This window comes from Pollicipes pollicipes, unplaced genomic scaffold, assembly GCF_011947565.3.
Source record: "Pollicipes pollicipes isolate AB1234 unplaced genomic scaffold, Ppol_2.1 Scaffold_4740;HRSCAF=5597_pilon_pilon_pilon, whole genome shotgun sequence".
Taxonomy (NCBI): Eukaryota; Metazoa; Arthropoda; class Thecostraca; order Pollicipedomorpha; family Pollicipedidae; genus Pollicipes; species Pollicipes pollicipes.
Window position 1 is genome coordinate 18,945,950 of NW_023596545.1, and position 21,031 is coordinate 18,966,980.

General features: G+C 53.6%; 1 protein-coding gene across 1 annotated transcript in view; it reads right to left on the reverse strand.

Annotated features, from left to right (window-relative positions):
- Positions 1-692: 692 nt before the first annotated feature.
- The window catches only part of zfh2 (Zn finger homeodomain 2), a 70,539-nt gene continuing 50,200 nt past the window's right edge, over positions 693-21,031 (reverse strand). The window contains exon 4 of the mRNA XM_037221727.1: positions 693-3,021. Coding sequence (XP_037077622.1) covers positions 2,813-3,021 — 209 coding nt within the window. The 3' untranslated portion in view covers positions 693-2,812. The remainder of the gene's footprint in view (positions 3,022-21,031) is intronic.

Sequence of the window (21,031 nt, forward strand, 5' to 3'; positions counted from 1 at the left end):
CTTATCTTCAGTCTTCAGTGATATACCTAGAGCGCTGTACGTGACCAGTAAGGCAAGCTGAAGCTCCGCTTCCCCGATTAGAACCTAAAAAGTGTGGGAAAGGCGCGGGATGGTGGGTATCGTCACGGACCCACGCCCGGAACCCCGATGGCCAGCGGCGCTTACGTCCCTATCCAGACGCCTGGAACCCCGATGGCCAGCGGCGCTTACGTCCCTATCCAGACGCCCGGAACCCCGATGGCCAGCGGCGCTTACGTCCCTATCCAGACGCCCGGAACCCCGATGGCCAGCGGCGCTTACGTCCCCATCCAGGCGTCCGGAACCCCGATGGCCAGCGGCGCTTACGTCCCCATCCAGCATCCATTTGTTTACATGTGATGCGCACGATAGACCAAGTCGTTTCTTTCTATGGCCTGCATTCGACATAATTCAGATGTTCTTAAGTTAGAAGTGCAACCTGTGCGCCGAATACCTGTCACGACTATATGGTTTGCATGGCAGCAACGTTAAAGCATCCGTTCTTCCTTTACTTGACCTCTGACACCATATTTGGCTCGTGGTGACACGTTGGATAAAATTTATTGAATTACCGCCAGTGATGTCGGGCCATCTTTGAAATGAGTACAACGCCTGATTGTATTCGAACTTGTCTTTTTAAACGTAATTAGCTGAAGCTATCACATCATGCCGCTTAAGGTGAACTATGGGACTGGGCTATACCTTTCGTGCAGTGAGGGAATTTTCTTCAGTATGTCGATTCATTAAAACGAAAATGAAGCGTTATGCTCAAGTTTATAGCGATATAACGCTGAGGAATTTTGTTAAATCACCTAAACTGGCTGAGAGATGAAACGCTGGGTCTGTATTGACCCAATAACCACCACGACGCATACTTAGCTCCCGCCAAAAATATGTGTGGAGAAGTAAACATAAATGAAAAAATCTGGTAGCTGATAAGCGATCTATGGAAACCTACAATACCTGACCACCAGCTGTACAAAACGTGTTGATATATTTCCTGACAACCAGCCGCCGGCAGCTGGTGTACATCCTCTGACGAGTCCTCGGAGCGGGGTGGCTAGACCCGACCCTGCTGATGCCAGACTCAGTCTGCTCAAAGTGACGCTCACGAGCAGCCGCCGGGTAGCAGGACGGGGCCGAAACTGTCGTGAAGACGGCGGCAAAAGTCGGTGGCGAGTGGTCAGTCTTTATTCTGATTTAAGCCAGGCCCACGCGGTAAGAAAATGGGTGTGATGCCCGCGTCCCGCCACGCGGTTCGGGGTCCCGGCTCGGGCAGACCATTGCAAGTGTTTTAAGGGTCAGCACGACGCAGGTCAGCCAGAGGAGGGCCATCAGGCACCAGTCCACAACAAGTGCATCCCCAGACAGACAGACAGACATGTGCATGGGCCGTGTGTCGGTGTCCTGGAAGCGCGCCTCGCCGTACGGTCCGGTGACCACGCTATCTGCGATAACACGGGGGCCAGGACACCTCAGCCGCTACACAACGGCCGCCGATACGGAGTCAGCGTCGCCCGCTAGAACCGCCTAAGGGATAGGAACTTCTCCAGGCGTCCAGAATACTGACAGTATAGCAAATGTGGCAGCGAAAACGGACGCTGTGCAAACGACCAGGCTAGTCCTTGTCCGCGCGGACAGCACTCATATCACGTGTATATCGTAGTCTGCTACACATCTTCCGCACCAGCGGGAGCTGATCAAAAGCTCTCCAAATACAGGCATCCATCTGGGGTTAAATGCACACACAAGCGAGTTCTCAATGCGCCAAGCTACGACCATCTCATATCAAGCTCATCCGCGCTACAAATTAAAACAAATCACAGCAGACAAAGCAGAAACGTCGCCATAACTTCTGATCATTTAGAGACAAATGAGAACGAGAAGGTTGCGAATTTGATGTTACACACCGCACTGTAACAAGCATAAATTAATTTCCCAGAAGTTTTCGTGGTGGCCGCAGCCCTGGCTACTCACAACCATCCATCAATCGAGACCGGAACAGCTGATCCCGTCTATTCTGAACAGCTCGAGTGGGGTTTTGCACAGAAGGGTTTTACACATGGCGCAGGCACCAAAGCCAATGAGCACGACACATCGCGCGAGTTTTAGCTATGCACTTTCAACAACGCAGCAGTGAGGCCCTGATGCGGCAGCATAGACGTTAGGAACATCTGTTAGTTTACAAATGCAGGAATGTGTTGTGGAAGTGCAACTCCGGTGTCAGTTGCTGCCAGGGTTGTGACGTTAGTATAGTGACGTCATTCCCACGCACTCGCCCACCCGAGCGAAGCTCTCACGGCACGGCATCTGTTACAATGCGAGGATCATAAAGGCACGCAAGCTCAGGAACTCTCGAATTGCTTTAGTGTTATTCAGTTGAACTGACCGCACTCTTGTTATGATCGGTGCAACACTGCTTACGACAATCACTTGAATCACGACACGGGTTGGGCACGCCTGACCACAGACGTATGAAACACTAACCTTACACTACGCACTAGAACACTCACTCTCAAGTACACGCACGGCTACAACTGCAAATATTAGGAACAAACTTGACGGTATACCATTGTAATGCTGCTCCGCACTTCGGAGCAATGTGCCCGCTTCTCGAAACAGGGTAACTTGAGTTCACATTCCAACATGACGCGTATTGAGACGCACTCTGCCGGTTGAGTAGCCTAGTCTAGTCCACTTTTGCTGCTGGCCGAGACAGAGCCTGCATATCCGGTACATGCAGGCCGAGATCTTGCGAGGACTGTGTCACACATGAAGAAGTCAGCGGATCAAACTAGCCAACCGACGTCACCACCGGCGTGGCGGCACCGGCCCGCTGGCTGCCCACAGCGCCACCTATAAAGCCCGAAGGCGCGTCACCAGAGCCATCTGCCGGACACGTCGTGGCGCGTCCAACGCGGTCCTCGGCCGTCGTTGGAGGCTGGGGTGACGTCGGAGCGGGGTGATGTTCAGCAGAGGTAGCTCCATCGCCTGCCCCCAGCTCTGTGGTCAAGCAGACGGACAATAGTGAGACATTGGTAGGAAGCCCTGACGACACGTTAAACAGTTCAGCTGATGCATAACGTCCGGTTTCAACGTCTGTCCATCAGGAGTGAGTGACCGCATTTGGCATCGTTCGCGAGTGATAGATTACTGCTGTCTGGAATGCTCTTAGCTCCAAGACATTTCACGTGTTATGCAAAAAACCACAAATGAAGGCATTGTGGACGAATGCAAACCATGCGTGCCACCGCGCACTGGTCGATTATTTTCGCAAAAGGTTTCAGCTAGCGCGTGCCGAACATTGCACCGCGCGCCTGCGCCTGTCAGATATGTGTGGCAGCACCAGGTGAACAGGCACTGAAATAGGAAAACCGAAAAAGATATAGATAATCGATCGATATGATCGCAAATCGAGATAGGAAGTACGAACTTCTTCCGGCAGAGGAACGAGGGGGCCGTGGCGACGCGATAACTAAAACCCGACTCACATTGATGCGAGCAGCGTGGGTGGCAGACAGCATTCATCGACAGAGACGTGTTTAGAAACTACAGAACAAGTTTCGCCAGGAACGTTCCCTTATGAAGGCCGGAGGCGGAGCGGCGAAAAGAGCTCAGCTGCACGGGTTCGAGCCCGCTCCCCACCCAAGTTGCAGCTCAGTTCACTGAACCTGACGACGTACCCTACCAGCCTTAGATAAAAGATATAACAGACGTGCTAAAAATCAAAATGATCTAGCGATGTATCAATTTTTTACGACTGGCGGAGAAAGAAAATATGGTGACTCGCGCTGGGCATCGCACGCTGATTCGACTGATTCAAACAGGGCTGAGCGCAAAATCAGTGTTGGAAACTACGCCCCTCACTGATACTTCGCGAAAATAACTGCACTCTGGAATAAGCACGCAGGGCCGATAGGTATTGTGAATGACCTGGATCCCACGGCTCCGTGTATCAGAGAGGACCGCCGGCAGAAGCGACGATTTTCTGCCCCATCTCAGTGACAAAACAACCTCCAATAGCTAACCATTCCGAATGACCTCACTCCGAACCTGAACACACAAAGCCGGCTCGCGGGGCGACATGACGCACGTGGGTCATGCTGCCTAGTCGCGAGGGGCCTAAAAACAGCATCACCTCCAAACGACCACTCAGACGCTCCGGAACGTCCGCGCCGTCCCGGCGTCACAGCACCTGAGCAAACACGGCCGGGCAGCAGCCGGCCCGTGACGTGTCCTCAACCCGCCGCGGCTTAGCGGCCCGACCCGCGACACATGACCACTGGGTCCATGCCGCTCCCAGCGCTAGCCGGGGGCGCTCCGGGCGCAGAGGCGGCTGGGACGCTCTCAGCGCTAGCCAGAGAGGTGCACCGGAGGCAGAGGCGGCTGGGACGCTCTCAGCGCTGTCCAGAGAGGTGCACCGGAGGCAGAGGCGGCAGGGACGCTCTCAGCGCTGGCCAGAGGGGCGCTCCGGGGACAGAGGCGGCTGGGACGCTCTCAGCGCTGTGCAGAGAGGTGCACCGGAGGCAGAGGCGGCTGGGACGCTCTCAGCGCTGGCCAGAGGGGCGCTCCGGAGGCAGAGGCGGCTGGGACACTCAGCACTGACCAAAGAGGCGCTCCGGGGACAGAGGCGGCTGGGACGCTCTCAGCGCTGGCCAGAGGGGCGCTCCGGAGGCAGAGGCGGCTGGGACGCTCTCAGCGCTGTCCAGAGAGGTGCACCGGAGGCAGAGGCGGCTGGGACGCTCTCAGCGCTGGCCAGAGGGGCGCCCCGGGGCGGAGGCGGCTGGGACACTCAGCACTGACCAAAGAGGCGCTCCGGGGGCAGAGGCGGCTGGGACGCTCAGCACTGACCAAAGAGGCGCCCCGGGGCAGAGGCGGCTGGGACACGCTGTAGACGCGCGATGTGCCCAGGGGGCGCTGACGTGGCACGACGTACGGCGCAGTGGGCGGCGAGCCATACCGCGCAGAGCCCACCGATAACGGGCGCCGCCAGGGCCGACGAGGGCAGCACGCATCACTCGAGCATTGATTGAGACACGCCAGGGTACGAACTAAGAGACAATCGAAGCCGCTAAAGAGACAAGCAAATTGCGAAAACATGACCGGTACGCGGAAAGACCAAGGGCTGCTACGCTAAGAAATAATACCAAAGCAAACACCTTCAGCCGCTGGAGGGCCTGTGCATGCCGCTCTCCGTTCATAGAGAAAGTACGCTCAAATCGCCACTCTCCCATCCAGCCATCGCATGGGCGGCACACAGGTTGCTGTCCATTGACTATGCAAATGGTCTGCTTGTTGCAATTACCGTCCGGCGCAATTACAGGCTCGCTGGCAGCCTGGCCGAGGATTTATCCCCTCGGCCCGCTGCAGCCTGATCGGTCTCCGATAGCGGGTAACTCAGTAGCGACACGGCGCCGGAGAACAAAGAAAAAGGCGGGAACTGGCCACCGACGCGCAATACGCCTGGCGACTAGCCGCAAAAACAGTGATGTGTGCCAGGTTTGAGGAGGATTCGTGTCGGTAGGGGCCCGGATAAATCGACACATGGAAGGAAGACAACCAACAAAAACGATAGCGCTGTTGGCGGTATCGCCCGAGGCCAACACGGCCGAGACGCATGTAAGAGGGCGGGCACAGGCCGGCGCATTCTATCAAGGGGTGGCAAGCTTGTGAAGCTGAATATCTGGACGTCATGCTTCCGATCTCGCACACCCTTTCGCACGCCCATGTATAGCCGCAATGGTGAGGCGCTTCGCCCACAAAATATCACTCGGCTCACAGCCAGAGCAACGCCGCAAAAAGTGTGGGAGGGGGGAGGTGACAAAGACAATATGAAGTGGAAAAGGGAATGCTGTTCAGCACACTTGAAGAGCAGAGTTGCCCTGACATCCACGGACCTCTCCGTGTCCTCGCCTTTGCCTTGGCTACATATGGAGTACGCGGGAGCCCACAGGAGTGCTGGAAACTGGGTGAGCCGTCGCGGAAGCGTCTCTCACGTATGTGTGGCTTTGAAATGGCATAGGTGTGTTATAGAACAGATAGAACAGAACAATAAACAAAGAATATAGAACAGATAGACGGATGAACAAGCGCAAACATACGTTCGACACAATGCATAAAAAAGCTTAATCTAAAAAACCGCCGATGATTAGAAACTAAAATACCCGACGATCGCCGAAAGCTTCGTTAACGCAGTTGTGTTGAAATGTTACATACGGATGCAAAAACATGTGGCATAGTCGCACCGCCCTTGAACGGAATGTTCGAGCGACGAACGCTGCAAGAACGTGACTGCTTAAAATAAAACGTCACGTGCATCATGATGCCATGGAGCTAAATGGTTTCCTTTACGAAATGCTTGCTTTCCAGCAATTTTGGCGTCAACATATAGCGCAGCCATTACGTACGTACTGTGCTGAATCAGACTTTGCTCTCGTCAAATTATTCGCAAAGTTGAAATATATACTTTAACCACGCAAAACCAAGAGTAATATCTCTCATCTACAAGTCTAATGCCCGCTCCTGAAGCTCGGTAACCGCTGCGCTGCTTCAATCCACGCAAAACGTTTTCACCACATGACAGCATGCGATGAGAATATATGGACGTATCTCAGCATAAGCATACTGCCTGCCGATGATGACCTCCCAGCAACTTATGAGGTATAACGAGAACGTTAATCTACGTTCTCGCCGTGGTCGCCAACAAACTGCAACAGCCCTAAACGGTTTGGTCCACCTTGAGCCGCCCGTGCGCCACAAGAAATCAGGCGCTGGAAACTCATGACTGGCACGGTCTCGCTCCCCTCCCCTCTCAACGGGAGACGAGGTAACAGCGCGAGCTGCCGACACCCGCCCAGTGCCAGCATGTGCAATTTATTGTAATTGCACGCGGCTCCGGATCCGCTATTGCGACATAAATTCATTAGAGCGCTCGCACGCGGTCGGGAGAGGCCCGTGCACGGCGCCGCGTGCAAACACTTGGCGCTCTCGAACGGGCCGTAAAGCGCAGCAGCGGCGGCGGCAGCGGCTGTGGCAGTGGGCACGTGCCCGGACCGGTTAGGAGGGCATGGCGCGCGGCCGGCCGCTCTCTCCGCCGGCCGTGCACGGGTCACGGCTGGCCGGCGACCGAGGCGCAGCGCTCGGATGGCGCCGCGGACGCTGGGGGACGACGAGGCGCCGGTCACGCCCGACACGCTGCAGTGGACGTCTTCGGATGTAAAGTTCTCGGCGCTGAGCCGTCCACACCGAGGGGTAGCTTACAGCACACAAGTGGAGCACGAGCGTCATGGGGTGGTGCGGCTCGGGACACACTTGCATGAGGACGTGCGGCAACAACAGCTCCACTCGACGCTTTCAGCGTTGCGGACCCGAGGGGAATCGCAATGACATCACTGCTGCCCAGCTGCCAAGTGCATTTAAAGGACTGTTCCACATTTGTATGGGGTTCGGCACTGAGATAGCTATTCTCAAGATCATTCCCTGCGGTTCGCAGCCATGCCCTTTTTAGGACTTCAAATCCCCTCGTTTCCAGGCCAGGTACACGCCACCTTGTGCAGACTGTTTCGCACCACCTATTTTGACGTTCCCCAGCAATGTATGATGTCATAGAAACGTCACACGAATCCCGCCTCCACACGGCCATATTGCGCTCAAGGTCAAGAGGTATATAACCTAGAGTTGAAGTCATAGAGTCATAGAGTCATAGAGTCGGGTCTGCAGTACGTCAGCGCGCGTTGTAGCATCAACGGGCAGCAGTTAGCCTCCAGCCAGTTTAATGCGCAACATGCAAGTTTCGAACACGAATCACGTTTTGTGAAGCGTTATAGATGAATTTGACCAGCACAACTAGTCACGACGGAGATGAGATTAAGGATTGAATAGTTCAGGAATAGCGCCGTATCGAGTATACAAATGCAAGCAAAAGCATAACAAAAAACTACACAAGAACACCAAGAGACAGAGCCAGAACACGTGCACACAGCGATATTCGGGCTCACTACAAGCATTAGTCACCACGTCACGTCTCGGCGAGCTGATATACAAGTGAGACACAGCCCGTCCATCTCAGCGGGTGGTCTCAATAGCTTCAAATGTGGGACATTCCCTCCAACTGAGCACTGAAAGCACCACTAAACCATTCGTTACCAACGATACCCGCCCTTCTTTCCTCATTCACTGTTTTATTCTGAATCCCCCAAACACGCAACCATTGTGTCTGCCAGGCAAGTGCCGCGATCATTGATGGGCCGGTCTCAGCGCCCCCTGGCCGAGTGCCGCCCGGGTGCCCACGTAGCCCAATAGAGGCTTCCTGGCTGGGGTATGTCTGGGTGGTGGAGGACTCTCAAATGGCCGCCGTTTTGTCCCACCACTCAGGCTCCCTCCTTCATTCTGCAGTCCAAAAATATTCATTGGTGGCCTAAAGGGCTTTCATCCCAACCTACGCCATTACGAGCGAGGATGGAAGTTTGCCATGAACTTTTGGAGATAGGAGCGGACCAAAGCGTTCACTTCTTTGGAACTTAGTTTTTGTGTGTTTGATTTCTCACTTAACTTCCGATCTTTCTGGCTCCTAGGCCCACATATGAAGCGTCAGTTTGTATGCGAGAAAGATTTAGAACGCACAGAACATACAGTGCAACTCGTAATACGTTTTTTCTGTAGCAGCGAAAAATGTACTTTGTATGCCCTGTCAAATACCGAATTTGTGGCAGAATGTTTACTGGATTTTACAGTTCCATTGTAACATAATTACGCATGGCCAACAAGCGTGCTTAAAAGGGAATTTAACCTGTCAAAAAAGCTCCCAGCTTTGACTTTCATAACCGAGCCGAGCCTTCTTCCGCACAAAGCAGCCTTTCAAACCTAACAAATCCCCCCAAACTGAAATATTAACACTTCCACTTTGCGTTTGAACTAACGTTATAGACCAAAACCCTGCCAAAACAAAGGTACCAACAAAATTTGTTGTCCTGCCCCGCCCCTCGTTTTTGCCTTACATTAAGGCCAAGACATGACGGTACACCCAGCGGATCTTGCGCAAACTGTAGCAGAGCTATCCTACGCTCTCTTGTGCGGCTAATTTGAAAAGCCGGGTTCAACTGCACAGCACTGGTGTCGAACAGTCCTCGGATGGTGTAACACTCGCAAAATGCAAATTGTTGCAAAACAATATTTCTGCGCACTAAAACGCTTACTTATATTACTTTTATCGGCTTTCAAGGCTTAACCTGGTCTGCCCTGTCACGGCCTGGACCTCAAGTGCATCACCACTGGTACAACACGATATTGCGGTATATACATATACGTATATATATATATGTATATATATATGTATATATATATATATATATATATATATATATATATATGTACATACATATATATATACATATATATATATATATATATATATATATATATATATATACATGCTACTGAACATATGCTACTGTATACATGCTACTGGTACTAGTATAAGGTACACCGGTGATCACCTTACTACTGGTATATAAGGCACACCGGTGATCACCTTATTACTGGCCTATAAGGTACACCGGTGATCACCTTACCACTGGTATATAAAGGTACACCGGTGATCACCTTCTTACTACTGGTATATAAGGTACACCTTACTAGTGGTACATTTCGACCGTTTTTACTCACTTTATAACACCTTTGAGGAGAAAATTGACGCAAAGTTCAATATTTTACGCATTGTGACCAGCTCAGCCAACTCGGCCTTGGTGGAACATCACCAGCATTGATATTGCTTATAACACTATCCCACGTATTCAGAGCCGCTGCTCGTACGTAAGGCATCGCGAAAGCGCTTCACAAAAACAACTTTGCGCGTTAATCCCGCAGATACCTTTGATGACGAGGTGATGTCTCGTGAACCCGACATGGTACGAAAGAAGGCCTTTTCGTCAGTTCGAGCTCGACATTAGTTGAACTCAAACTTGGTAGCCCAAAAGTCATTATGACGCATTGTTATGCTCACAAACTCCACCGAAAAGTCAGAGGGGTTACCACCGCTAACCACAATAACGAATGACAATAAAATACCACATTTCTTACCACGCAGAGAGAAGTCCTGTGAGACTAGGTGCGCATGGAACTTACCATCCTTACCATTTGCTTTTTCATCTCTCGTCGTTAATTTTACATTCTCGTAACCGAATAGTGTGAAGAGCTACGCTGACAAGACATTACGGGGTGTTGCAGAACCCATAAGGCGCGCAGACGGCCGACATGCGAATGACTTCTGGATTGAACTGCACTTTACACAAATAACTGCAATTTCTCTCTTCCCACCTACGACCGAAGGATAACAGTGGCTCATATGCCGACAATATCGTAGCTGTTCTAAGTGCATTTACAGCTTTACGTTTTTCCACAGAATCTATTGTACAACGGATAATTTGTTCCCCAGCACATCTTGTGCCGCGCGCTTAGACGCACTTACCTGCAGGGAACACACACTGATACATCAGCCGGTCCCATGGTGCGGTCATTTTACTGTCATGCCGATAGAGCATACCCTTATGGCAGATATGGTTAACCAACTAACGGTCAAAACATGCACGCTATTTTTGGTCATCGCCTAACGGTTAATTTCAAAAGCATGTTTATTTCGTTGCAAAAAAAGCTTCACACAGAGCAAATTAGCACCCACTGTGTCCATGATTTTTGAGACAGCAGCCACGTTGAAAACCAGATGATTAACAATCTGACATAACAAATAAAAACGACTTAACATGGAAATGGCGCATCATGCCGAGCCAACAAAAACAACGTTTGACTTACAACCAGCGCGAGGCAAGGAGACTCGGCTGAAAACATAAGATGCCATTGACCAAACCGACGAAGCCATACCTGTCTGGTAACATCTGTCGTCCTATGCCACACAGCGTAGGACGACACATGTCACTGAGGGAAGCCTCCACTTTAGCACTCGCCCGGGTGGCCGGCTAGATACCCTTTGCTCGGGTGGGGGCGGGGGTCAATTTGACCCCTCTGAGATCTCAGGAACTAAGAAAGCTGGAGACACCAAATTTACAGTGTTTGGAATTGTACGTGAAATCGGTAAGGTCAATGTTTCAGGTTCATAGGTCATGACCTTCGGGTCAAAAAGGTCAAAGAAGGTCAACATCCAGGTTGGTCTCCAAAGTGCCCCCAGAACCTAGGTAACTGTTTCTGAGCAAAAGGTCATATCCTCATTCACGGCCAGTGACCTTGTTTGACCTTTAAAGGTCAAGGTGACCAAGATCATGCAAGACTGATTTGAGTTCTGCATTTGACTAGGCGACAAAGATTAGGCTAGGCAGCATGTTCCTAAAACGAAATGCTGACCTGGTTCATTTTACGTCAATGACCTATTCTGACCTCGAAGAGGTTATGGAAAATGTATAATGCGGCTCCTGCTATCAATGAACTCGAAATAAGCACCAGAAACTATCCCATACAGCGAGCCCTAAAGTAATCAAATAGGCTGGTTTTGACCTTGGTGTGACCTTTATACCTGAACTTAGATAAATGTAATTTCCTCATTCAACTGTTGTGTCGCCTAAGAGAGCATCTCAGAGATGCACGGCTTCGTCTAAGACTCCGTTGTTAGATCAGATTGAAGGACTCCCTTGATATTGCCTTCGCTGAAACCATGGCCTGACTTTGACCTGCCACAGGTCAGCTACCTTACAAGGAACATCTAAATTTGTGGTGTCAAACGACCCGCCATTCAATTGTCTACAGCTATGCGAAATTTGGCGCCGCCGTTCGGAAACCATTCTGGAAAAACCTTCGGGGGGGGGGTCAATTTGACCCCCACCCGAGCACGTGTTAATACCGAGCCCAGTTGAAGTAAGCAGCGTCTCTTGCAATGAATGCATAGACCAGGTGGATAATAAAACACACACGGAAGCACTGAACATTGAGCGACCATCGACTCGCCTTGCGGCTTCTGCGAATACCGCAAGGATATCTCCCGATATCAACAGGAGACGGCGGGTCCTCATGTGGACAGTAACTGACCTGTTCGCTATGGGCATATATATCACTGCTGATGACAATTTGCATCTAAATCGCCGAAATGCGTTATCAAAAATACCTTGCCAAACGTCCTTAAAGAGGTTTACGTTACGATGGAAAATTACTGACTAGAGAGAAAATTACCGCAAGGGTGGTGTACCTTTTAACAACAGACTGAAATCGACCGTTTTCGGGATGTGCAGTTCGGTACGGGGTGCACGCGGCTGCAGAAGATGTATTTAAGCTACCAGCTGTGACATCAGAAGCCTTGGTATGTGTTCAAAGAAAAACGCCGGCTTCAAGAAGGGTGTTTTTTTGTCCTTGTGTGAACAGTTTGGGAATCCATCTTGCGGAGGTTCTGCAGCAATCCAGCTGATTAATGATTTTTATGATCACCTCTTATAACAGGCCTGTCAAGCTAGATCACGCACATGGATCCGACAGTTTTGCTCGATCAGCTTGTACACTTTGCCAGCCAATTAGGGCTTGATGCGCCCAGGGGCCTGCCAGACCTCGCTTTGTCCCTGATGCTCCGTTCACCATTTTTGAATCGCAAACCCATCACTTCACATGTTTATGGCCATGGTTCTGTTCTAGCCAACATCATGAAGCTAGGCATACATTTTTGCTGGTGACACATTTCCACGCTTTCCAAAAAAAGACTGTGACAGCATAATGCCACAATCTTGAGCCCATACCTTTTTTAACTGCCGCAAAGAACCAGAGAATCTCCTACCCATATTTTGGGCTCTAGCTATACCGTATGAATCGTGCAAGGTGTAGATATACAATTCGTAGAAAATTGTCCCGGTATTTACACTGATTTCGTGTTATAAGGCTTCCGTAAAAAAGACGTTACAGACCAATGGACCTTTCTTACTAGATCCCTTAATGTAATTCATGAGATGACCTCATTTGACCCTAACAGCGTCTACTCTGACTCCTCCCTAGACCAAACGGACTGACAGAGCGCTGACTCTGGCCATTCAGAGCTTTACAGTTGACACGGACACCTTAGCGGCCTGCCCGGCGGCGTTAAACCCAGGCTCGAGGCCATTGATCGTTTCTTTTGGCATCAGGCGCAACGATGCCGGCTGAGGGTTCGCGCGCGAGGCGGGCCCTGGCAGCGGGGTGTACACACGGCGAGCGCAGCCCCCCCAGGTCGGCTCAGCCGCCGCTCTGTATATGCCAATGGCGAGGCGTTGACACAATGATGTCACAGCGGGCTCCCAGTAAGTGCTGACGTGCTATAAACAGGGGCCGATGCATGACGACTGAAACACAAACAAAACAGAGGGCGCTCGGCGGAAGTGACGGCGGGGCCGTCCGACAGATCGGGTGGCTGCCGTGGCTCGCCATGGCCACGGCACGGCTGGCTGCTGCGGCCACGTCACCACCGCCAGCTGCTGGCCACGGCACGGCTGGCTGCTGCGGCCACGGCACGGCCGGCTGCCACGGCCACTGCACGGCTGGCTGCCACGGCCACGTCACCGTCAGCTGCTGCGGCCACGCACCGCCAGCTGCTGAGGCCACGGCACGGCCGGCTGCCACGGCCACAGCACGGCTGGCTGCCACGGTCGCGTCACCACCAGCTGCTGCGGCCACGCACCGCCAGCTGCTGAGACCACGGCACGGCCGGCTGCCACGGCCACAGCACGGCTGGCTGCCACGGCCACGTCACCGCCAGCTGCTGCGGCCACGCACCGCCAGCTGCTGCGGCCGAGTCACCACCGGCTGCTGCACGCACTTGGCCAGGGCTATGCGGCAACACATTTTTCGTTACCTGGGCGTTAATACAAGATGTGTTAAGGTCCGGTAAGAGGACCACAGCCTTCGATTGAACCTTGACACCGTGGCCCAGAACATTCAAGAAGCGGACACTCAAACCCTGCAGCCTGTGGGTCCATGAACTGCTGTCACGTGTTCGAGATGCGTACTGCAGCTCAACGGCAGAACATAAGGACCGATCTGCATCTGAGCATTGTACCCAGTGCTTTACGGCAGTTGGTTCGGTACTTAACGGGCGATCAATCGTGCGGTGCCGGTAACTGCAGGCAGTGAAAGGAAGCAATTCGCCGTAAAGTACGTCACCAGCTAGCGGCGGCGGCGATGAACCGGTCACGGAACTAGATCAAGAAGGGTAACAAAAGCGGTGTGCATGCAGTAAGGGGTGGTCACGAGTCAGAAGTCTCAGAAATCCGTTGGTTCGGTGTGGATCCAAAGAACTAACAGCGGGCCGTGCCTCTGCACGTCGTGATTGATATCATGTTGGGTAAAAAGTTCGGGCAAGATTCCGACTGTGCAGTCCCTCGCATCCACCCCAGAAACAGCGTAGGCCAAATGGCAATCATGACACCATCTCGCGCGAGTGGTGACCCTGATAGCCTGCCCACCGGATGCGCCGCTAATAGGATTAATGGAGGGCGGGTTCGTCGTCCCGCTTGCGACGCCCCTCTGACACCCTGCGTGGCCGTGGGCCGGCGGGCTCGTGTTACCAGCGGCCCCTCCACCACCGGAACATGGCCATGTCATGCTGTCATCCGTACTGGCCGACTAAACAACTGTCGGCCTGCGCTGGCTTGTCGGGCGGTGGTCTTCCAAACTCGTCCGCCACCAAGCAACGGACGCCAGCTTCGGTACAATCCGAATTTTTAATTTTTGCCGCTGGCCCAACACGTTTTCGAAAAAATATAGCCATCAGTCGCCGACCCGTCGCCTCTGGGTGAGACCTCCGTAAGGAGACCGTACAGCGGCGCGCGCAGAAGCGGTGGCAGGATGGCTGTTCGGCTGACCGCTCGACCGACAGCGATCGGGGGGCGAAGCGCCGCTCCGCGAGGCCCTTACGATGCGTCTTCGTTGCCAGACGTCCCAAGGCGACTCCCCACTCGTACGCATCGACCAAAAATCGCCAATAGCGCACCCCTGACTCATATGCCGAACAGGACAAAGCCGCACTCAAACACGAGACGCCGGGGAGGTGCAAACCCAGCGCCGCTGTGCCCACGGCGGGCGCCGCTCGCGTCCGCCCGCGGACGAAAGGGCACCGCACTACGGCAATCAATACGGCGGGATATAATTACGGGCGCGAGTGGCGTGCACCGAGTGGCCGGTCGGCGGTGGCGGGCCGCTAACGAGCCCAGCCGGGCCAGCCCGACGGCGCAATCATCAGCTCTAGAGAGCCGCCCGTCGACGACGCTAATTGGTCGTGAGCCGCCGAACTGCGCAGACACAAAACTGAATGCAGTCAAAGCGACGGGTAATCGTCGGCGTTTGGGAGGAGTGGGTGGGGAGACCGAAGGAGGGGGGGGGGGGGGGGGGGCTCACGCTATGTGCTTCGAAGAACAGGAGCAAAAATAGTAGCACGTACAGACGTGCTTGACTCTGGGCAGATTTGAAGCCGATTCCGGAATCGCTGGAATGTTCGTGAAGTCAGGTTGACACGAGTCCTGTAAATATTTCCTGTGAGTCAGAGTTACCCAAATCAGAGTTGAGTCTGCCAAACTGTCGGTGAACTGACTCAAACATAGTTGTAGCTCGCTTCCTGTACCTGAATCGACTGCATCGGAATCGATTTCGGAGCGCCGACTCCAGGTTGTGCCGCACTCCTCAAAGTCTGAGTCGGGATAATGCGCTGTGTGCCGCAGTCGGAATAGATGCCGCTCGAGCAGCATCAGGCGGGGATTTGGCAGTGAGATGGCGACCACTGTCATTATTAGCATACGACTTGTGCCTAAAGGCACTGGCGTTCACGTGGGTCCTCATGTATCGAAGCAATCCTCGATGGTCATCGACGGCAGTGATCGAGGACGGCACGCCCTGATCGCTTTAGTGAATCGCGAAAGCAGCATCAATCACAACTCAACACGACAAATTGTCCACGAATACAGCTGGTTTGCCGCGATACCGCTACAATGCATGCTAAATAATGGTGCCCATGGGGGACTCACACAGGTCGGAATTTGCCGTACCTACCCGCTGATCCTAAATCAAAGCACCGGGCCTCCGATGCTCAAAAAGTACGTCAGCCGTCAACTCCACGACATGGACAGTCTCGAAATGGAATGAACACAACACTCGTTCAAACATAGCCACTTCGAAGACCGCAATATGCTCCTCCCACAATCTGACGCATGCACGTTCTACTAGGTGTATAAACACCGCTCCCGAGCGATGCATTTTGTTAACGGATACTCTGAAGCAGTAATCATGTCACAGTCAGTGACGTCACGGCGTGCCACCCGCACCGATTAAACCCGGCGCTGTTCCGCTGCAACAATTTGCACCGTGTTTCCACGTCCCCAACGGCCAACCGCCGTCCGGTAACGTTGTTTTTCCGGAAAATTGCAGCGCCGCCGTGATTACGACCCCCATTACTCGCTGGCTTCGGGCTTAAACAATGTCGGCTGTCCGAGTGGCTGGAAATAGCGAGGCCCGCACTTGACTGCCGCTCCAACAACAGCATGGCCGGCGCAACGGAACGATCTGAGGCCCCTTAAGAGAGACACCACGACCAGGCTTATGGGACTATGGGACTGCGCACATTCAGCACTGCAGGATTACAGAAGGATGCGATCATCAAAATCAATAACAGAACAATGCGCAGCCTCAGGCCAATGACGCCATGGCCACCGACTCGCAGCTCGTTGGGACACTAGAGCAAATTCCATTCAACCAAGGCCGAATTCCCTTCAGCTGGAAAGAATGGAAGACGGAGTCCAGAGAACTAAGTCCAGCTATTTCAATAAAAAGACGGCATGGGGTGAGCAACGTGCGAATCCATGCAAAACAAAAGATTAAAAATAAAAACAAGGCAGGTCTTGGAAAAACGGTCAGCCAGAAATCCCGGCCCAGCCCGCTGTATCAACACGCGGGGACTGCGCGGGGTGGAGAGAGCCGCGGCGGCGTGAGGTGGACAGAGCCGCGGGGATTGCGCGAGGTGGACAGAGTCGCGATGGCGCGGCGTGGACAGAGCCGTGGCGGCGCGGAGTGAACAGAGCCGCGGCGGTGCGGGGTGAACAGAGCCGCGGGGATTGCGCAGGGTGGACAGAGCCACGGTGATACGGCGTGGACCGTGGCGGCACGGGGTGGAAAGAGCCGCGGGGATTGCGCGGGGTGGACAGCGTCGCGGCGGTGCGGGCGTCAGACCGTCTGCTGCGGCCCGACCGTAGCCGCGTCCGGTGGTAGCCGCTGGCACGCTCCTGTGTTGACCATGTCACCGGGGCTGCGCGCTCGGAACGCGCCAGGAATGCGGCCGGCCGGCGGGCGCCGTAAGGAGCGGGTTAGCGCGCGTGGTCGGCGGGCGCTGAGCCTTACGGCGCGCGTCGCCGGGTTCCGGCCGCCGTGATTTACGTTTGGGCGCGCTGGAGCGGGCCGCGCGGCGCCCCGCCGCCACCGCGCCGCCCACAACAATGAGCGGGACGCGGGAGGCGTTCGGCCCGGAGGCAAGCCGTGGCCGACACCGGCGGACAGCGGCGGCGGCGCCGCGCCTGACGTCGGCGCCGCCAGCGCGGCCCGGAGCCTCCGTGTCGGAGGTCTGGAGACCCAGGTACGGGGCGAATGATTCACGGTCAGTCCGGTGCGGGTCTGCCCGCCTGATTATTCATGGTCTCGCCGGGCCACCGCTGGTTGGGCCGGCCGCCCACCTGCCGCGGCCGTGCGGCCATCATTCCATCTGCATAGCGCCCAGGAGTGCCATCCCGTAATTGATGACCTGCTGAGTACGCCGGGCACAGCAGCCAGCAGGGGCAGCGTCAGCTGTGGCCAGGCGCAGCGGCCAGCTGTGGCCAGGCGCAGCGGCCAGTTGTGACCAGGTGCAGCGGTCCGCTGTGACCAGGCGCAGCGGTCAGCTGTGACCAGCCGCTGCGGTCAGCTATAACAGCGTCGGCTGTGGTTGGGCGCAGTGGTCAACCACGGCGGGGTGCAGTCGCCGACGACAGGCTGGCGCGCAGCACCGCGCCACCGGCTCGGCTGTGTCACCGCCCCACTGCGCCGCCGCCGCGGGTGTATCGTTGCCTAGCACATCTCAGCGGCGGCACATCAGCCAGTCGAGCCAGCGCCTGCAGTAGCTCTCACCCGCCCCGGCAGACGGGAGATACAATGTGTGACGTCACAACGGCCGCCTGACTGCTGGCGGCGAGCACGAGCCCCGGCAGACGGGACATACAATGTGTGACGTCACAATGGCCCCCTGACTGCTGGCGGCGAGCACGAGCCCCGGCAGGCGGGACATACAATGTGTGACGTCACAACGGCCCCCTGACTGCTGGCGGCGAGCACGAGCCCCGGCCGGTGGACGTACAGGCATTCATTTTTACGACTTTAAACGGCGCTTGGGGGAAAGGAGAACGGGTATACCACGAATGCATCGCAGCCAGGCCGGTTTCGTGACATGTTCAGGTGGGAAGTGACGGATGGGAGACCTTGAGAACATGTTTTGTTCGACGCTGACTCCACGATCACGTTTGTACAGAGGCCATCAAAGTAAGCCTGCTGTGGTGCTCACCCTGAGATGTGGTGCTTGATGACCGGCGCATGCAGTTTTTCTGAAGCTTTGTTTTATAACTTCATACGGAAGTACTCAATTCAGATGAAGCAAACCACCAAGCCCCCATGGCCATGAAGCTTTTTGCCATTGCTGCCAGGTGATTTTGGTACACACAACACAACACACATACCTACATGGGGAGAAATGCATGCCCAGGCATGCGTTTTCGCCTTAAGTGCCCCTCGACGTGCCTAGGTTGAGCAATCGACCTGTGTTGATTTCCGATGGTGTTTGTTTGGCAGCAGCGTGCCCTGATGTTGAACATTGACCCTGTTAATGGTGCAGTGAAGACAGTCGGTGTCCCGCGGCCCAGCAGCAGCAGACAGTGATCTTTGACGTGTTACTCTGCCAGTGGCGTGTCGAGCGCTGATTGACGGGGGATGGGGGAACACCAGGGACTCGGGAAAGTTTGGGTTGAGTACACGACCGCTGTTAGAGTGGGGGAGCAAAGGTGGGATTGGACAAAATGCACGATTGGTAAACAACTGTCATGCACTGGGGGGCAGCAACCGCGGTACTGTGACGCAAGTGTCAGAAGGGCGGGGGGGGGGGGGGAGTGGAAGTCACATGCGATCGGTTGGTGGAGAGGCAAAGGCACGGATGCTTCTCAAATTACCAAATATGGGGTTACATAAAAAAGGAGCTGCTCTTTCGTCTTGGGAGCACTGACTAGTATTCTCCCAATTTTACCAGTTGGTACTTACTTTAAACAGGGTTATGGTACAATTGGCCGACACTGGTTGGGTTAGTAAACATCTGAGGGAGAGTAACCCTGGTTATATTGCCGGAACGGAAAGAACACACGCCTCCACTTCGCGACAGCATCGAGAAAAGTGCATCCAACGCAGGCAGACACAAGGAAAGCTTTGTGCGCCAGCGTGCCATCCCTGGGATGAAACGTGTCAGCTTTACACTACTGACGATGTCTTCCGTCTATGAGAGAAGTTGACGGCATCCGGATGCAGCAGAGGCGGGAAAGCCTGGATGAGAGCTCCGAAATGTGACAGTGAATTCGACAAAGGCCATCACCAAAAACTCGACGGCGACCTTTGACAGCACCCACAACTGCTGACCTTTGGCTGTGACTAGTTAAAGCGCGCGCCGAGAGCTGCCATCGCTGCTGCATACCGAAGTCAGCGGGCACTGGAGAACGTCACGTAACTCCGCACAAAACTGGCCGGAGGGATCTGGATGAAATTTGTATAACAGTCACATGGAGGTCTTGGGCTGCAGTCAGAAGAAATGGAGCCGTTTAAGCGCTTTCTCGATAAGCATGAAATACTCACCAGGTTTCGTACAGCTTCCAGCCCTAAAATGAGCTATGTTTTGCACTCTAATATTCTGTCGGTGCAAAACGTGTAAGGGATCGCGTAGATCCCGGTATCACGTCTCTTGCGGGAACCCAAGACACCGAAGCACAAGGCTAACAATAAGAACATACACATCCCAAACATGCAATATTCAAGAGAGGAGGTGAAAGATGAACAAAGAAGGTAAAGGAAAATCCAGGTAGGTAATATGCAACGCACAAACTAGCACCGAGTTTTGTGGAAGAGCTAGGAAGACATAGTTTTTGTAACTCATTACAAAAACGTCAATCGAAACGACTGTTTGCGAGACTAAGAGCCTGGCGTTAAAAAAATCAGAGGTCTCTCAACTGGCAAAACTCGAGGTCATCGATAAAAGATGCAAATGTTTTAGTTTGATTATACCTACGTTCTAAGAGTGGTTGCTGCTCCTTGCCTGTTCGATTGATTAACCTCCCACATGTCAATGCACTGAGCAAAACCGCGGGGCCTGTTCGCTGACCCTTTCGTCGTCAGCTTGCCTCTGGCTGCCTCGCTTCTCTGGCATGCTCAGGAAATAAGCGATCGGGCTGCTGTTGGGATTCACACGCGCTCGGGAGGGGGTCAATTCGACCCCCTTCATAGGTTTTCTGGCATTGGTTCCGAATGGCGAGGTGTGGCCACGGCAAATTTTGCATAGCTGTGGACAATGGAAAAACGGATCGTTTAGTATCGAAAATCTAGATGCACCATGCCAGGTCACTGATTTACAACAGGCCAAAGTCAGGCCATGGATGCAGAGAGGACAATACCTCAGGAATCGTTCAATCTGATGTAACAACGGAGTGTCAGACAAAGCCACATTTCTCTGAGATAGCTTCTTAGTACACACAACCGTTGAACGAGCAAATTCCATTGACATAGGTTCAGGTATGACGGTCAGACCAAGGTCAAAAACCAACCTGTTTTATTACGCCAAACCTTGCTGTATGCGGTAGTTTCTGGTGCCCATTTCGAACTTGTTTAAACAAGGAAACGTGTTATATACCTTAGATGACACTCTTTAACGTCAGAAAAGGTAACTGACCTAAAATCAGTGACAATAACCCAGGCCAACCTTTTCGTTTTTTAACGCATACCGCCTAGTGCAATCTGA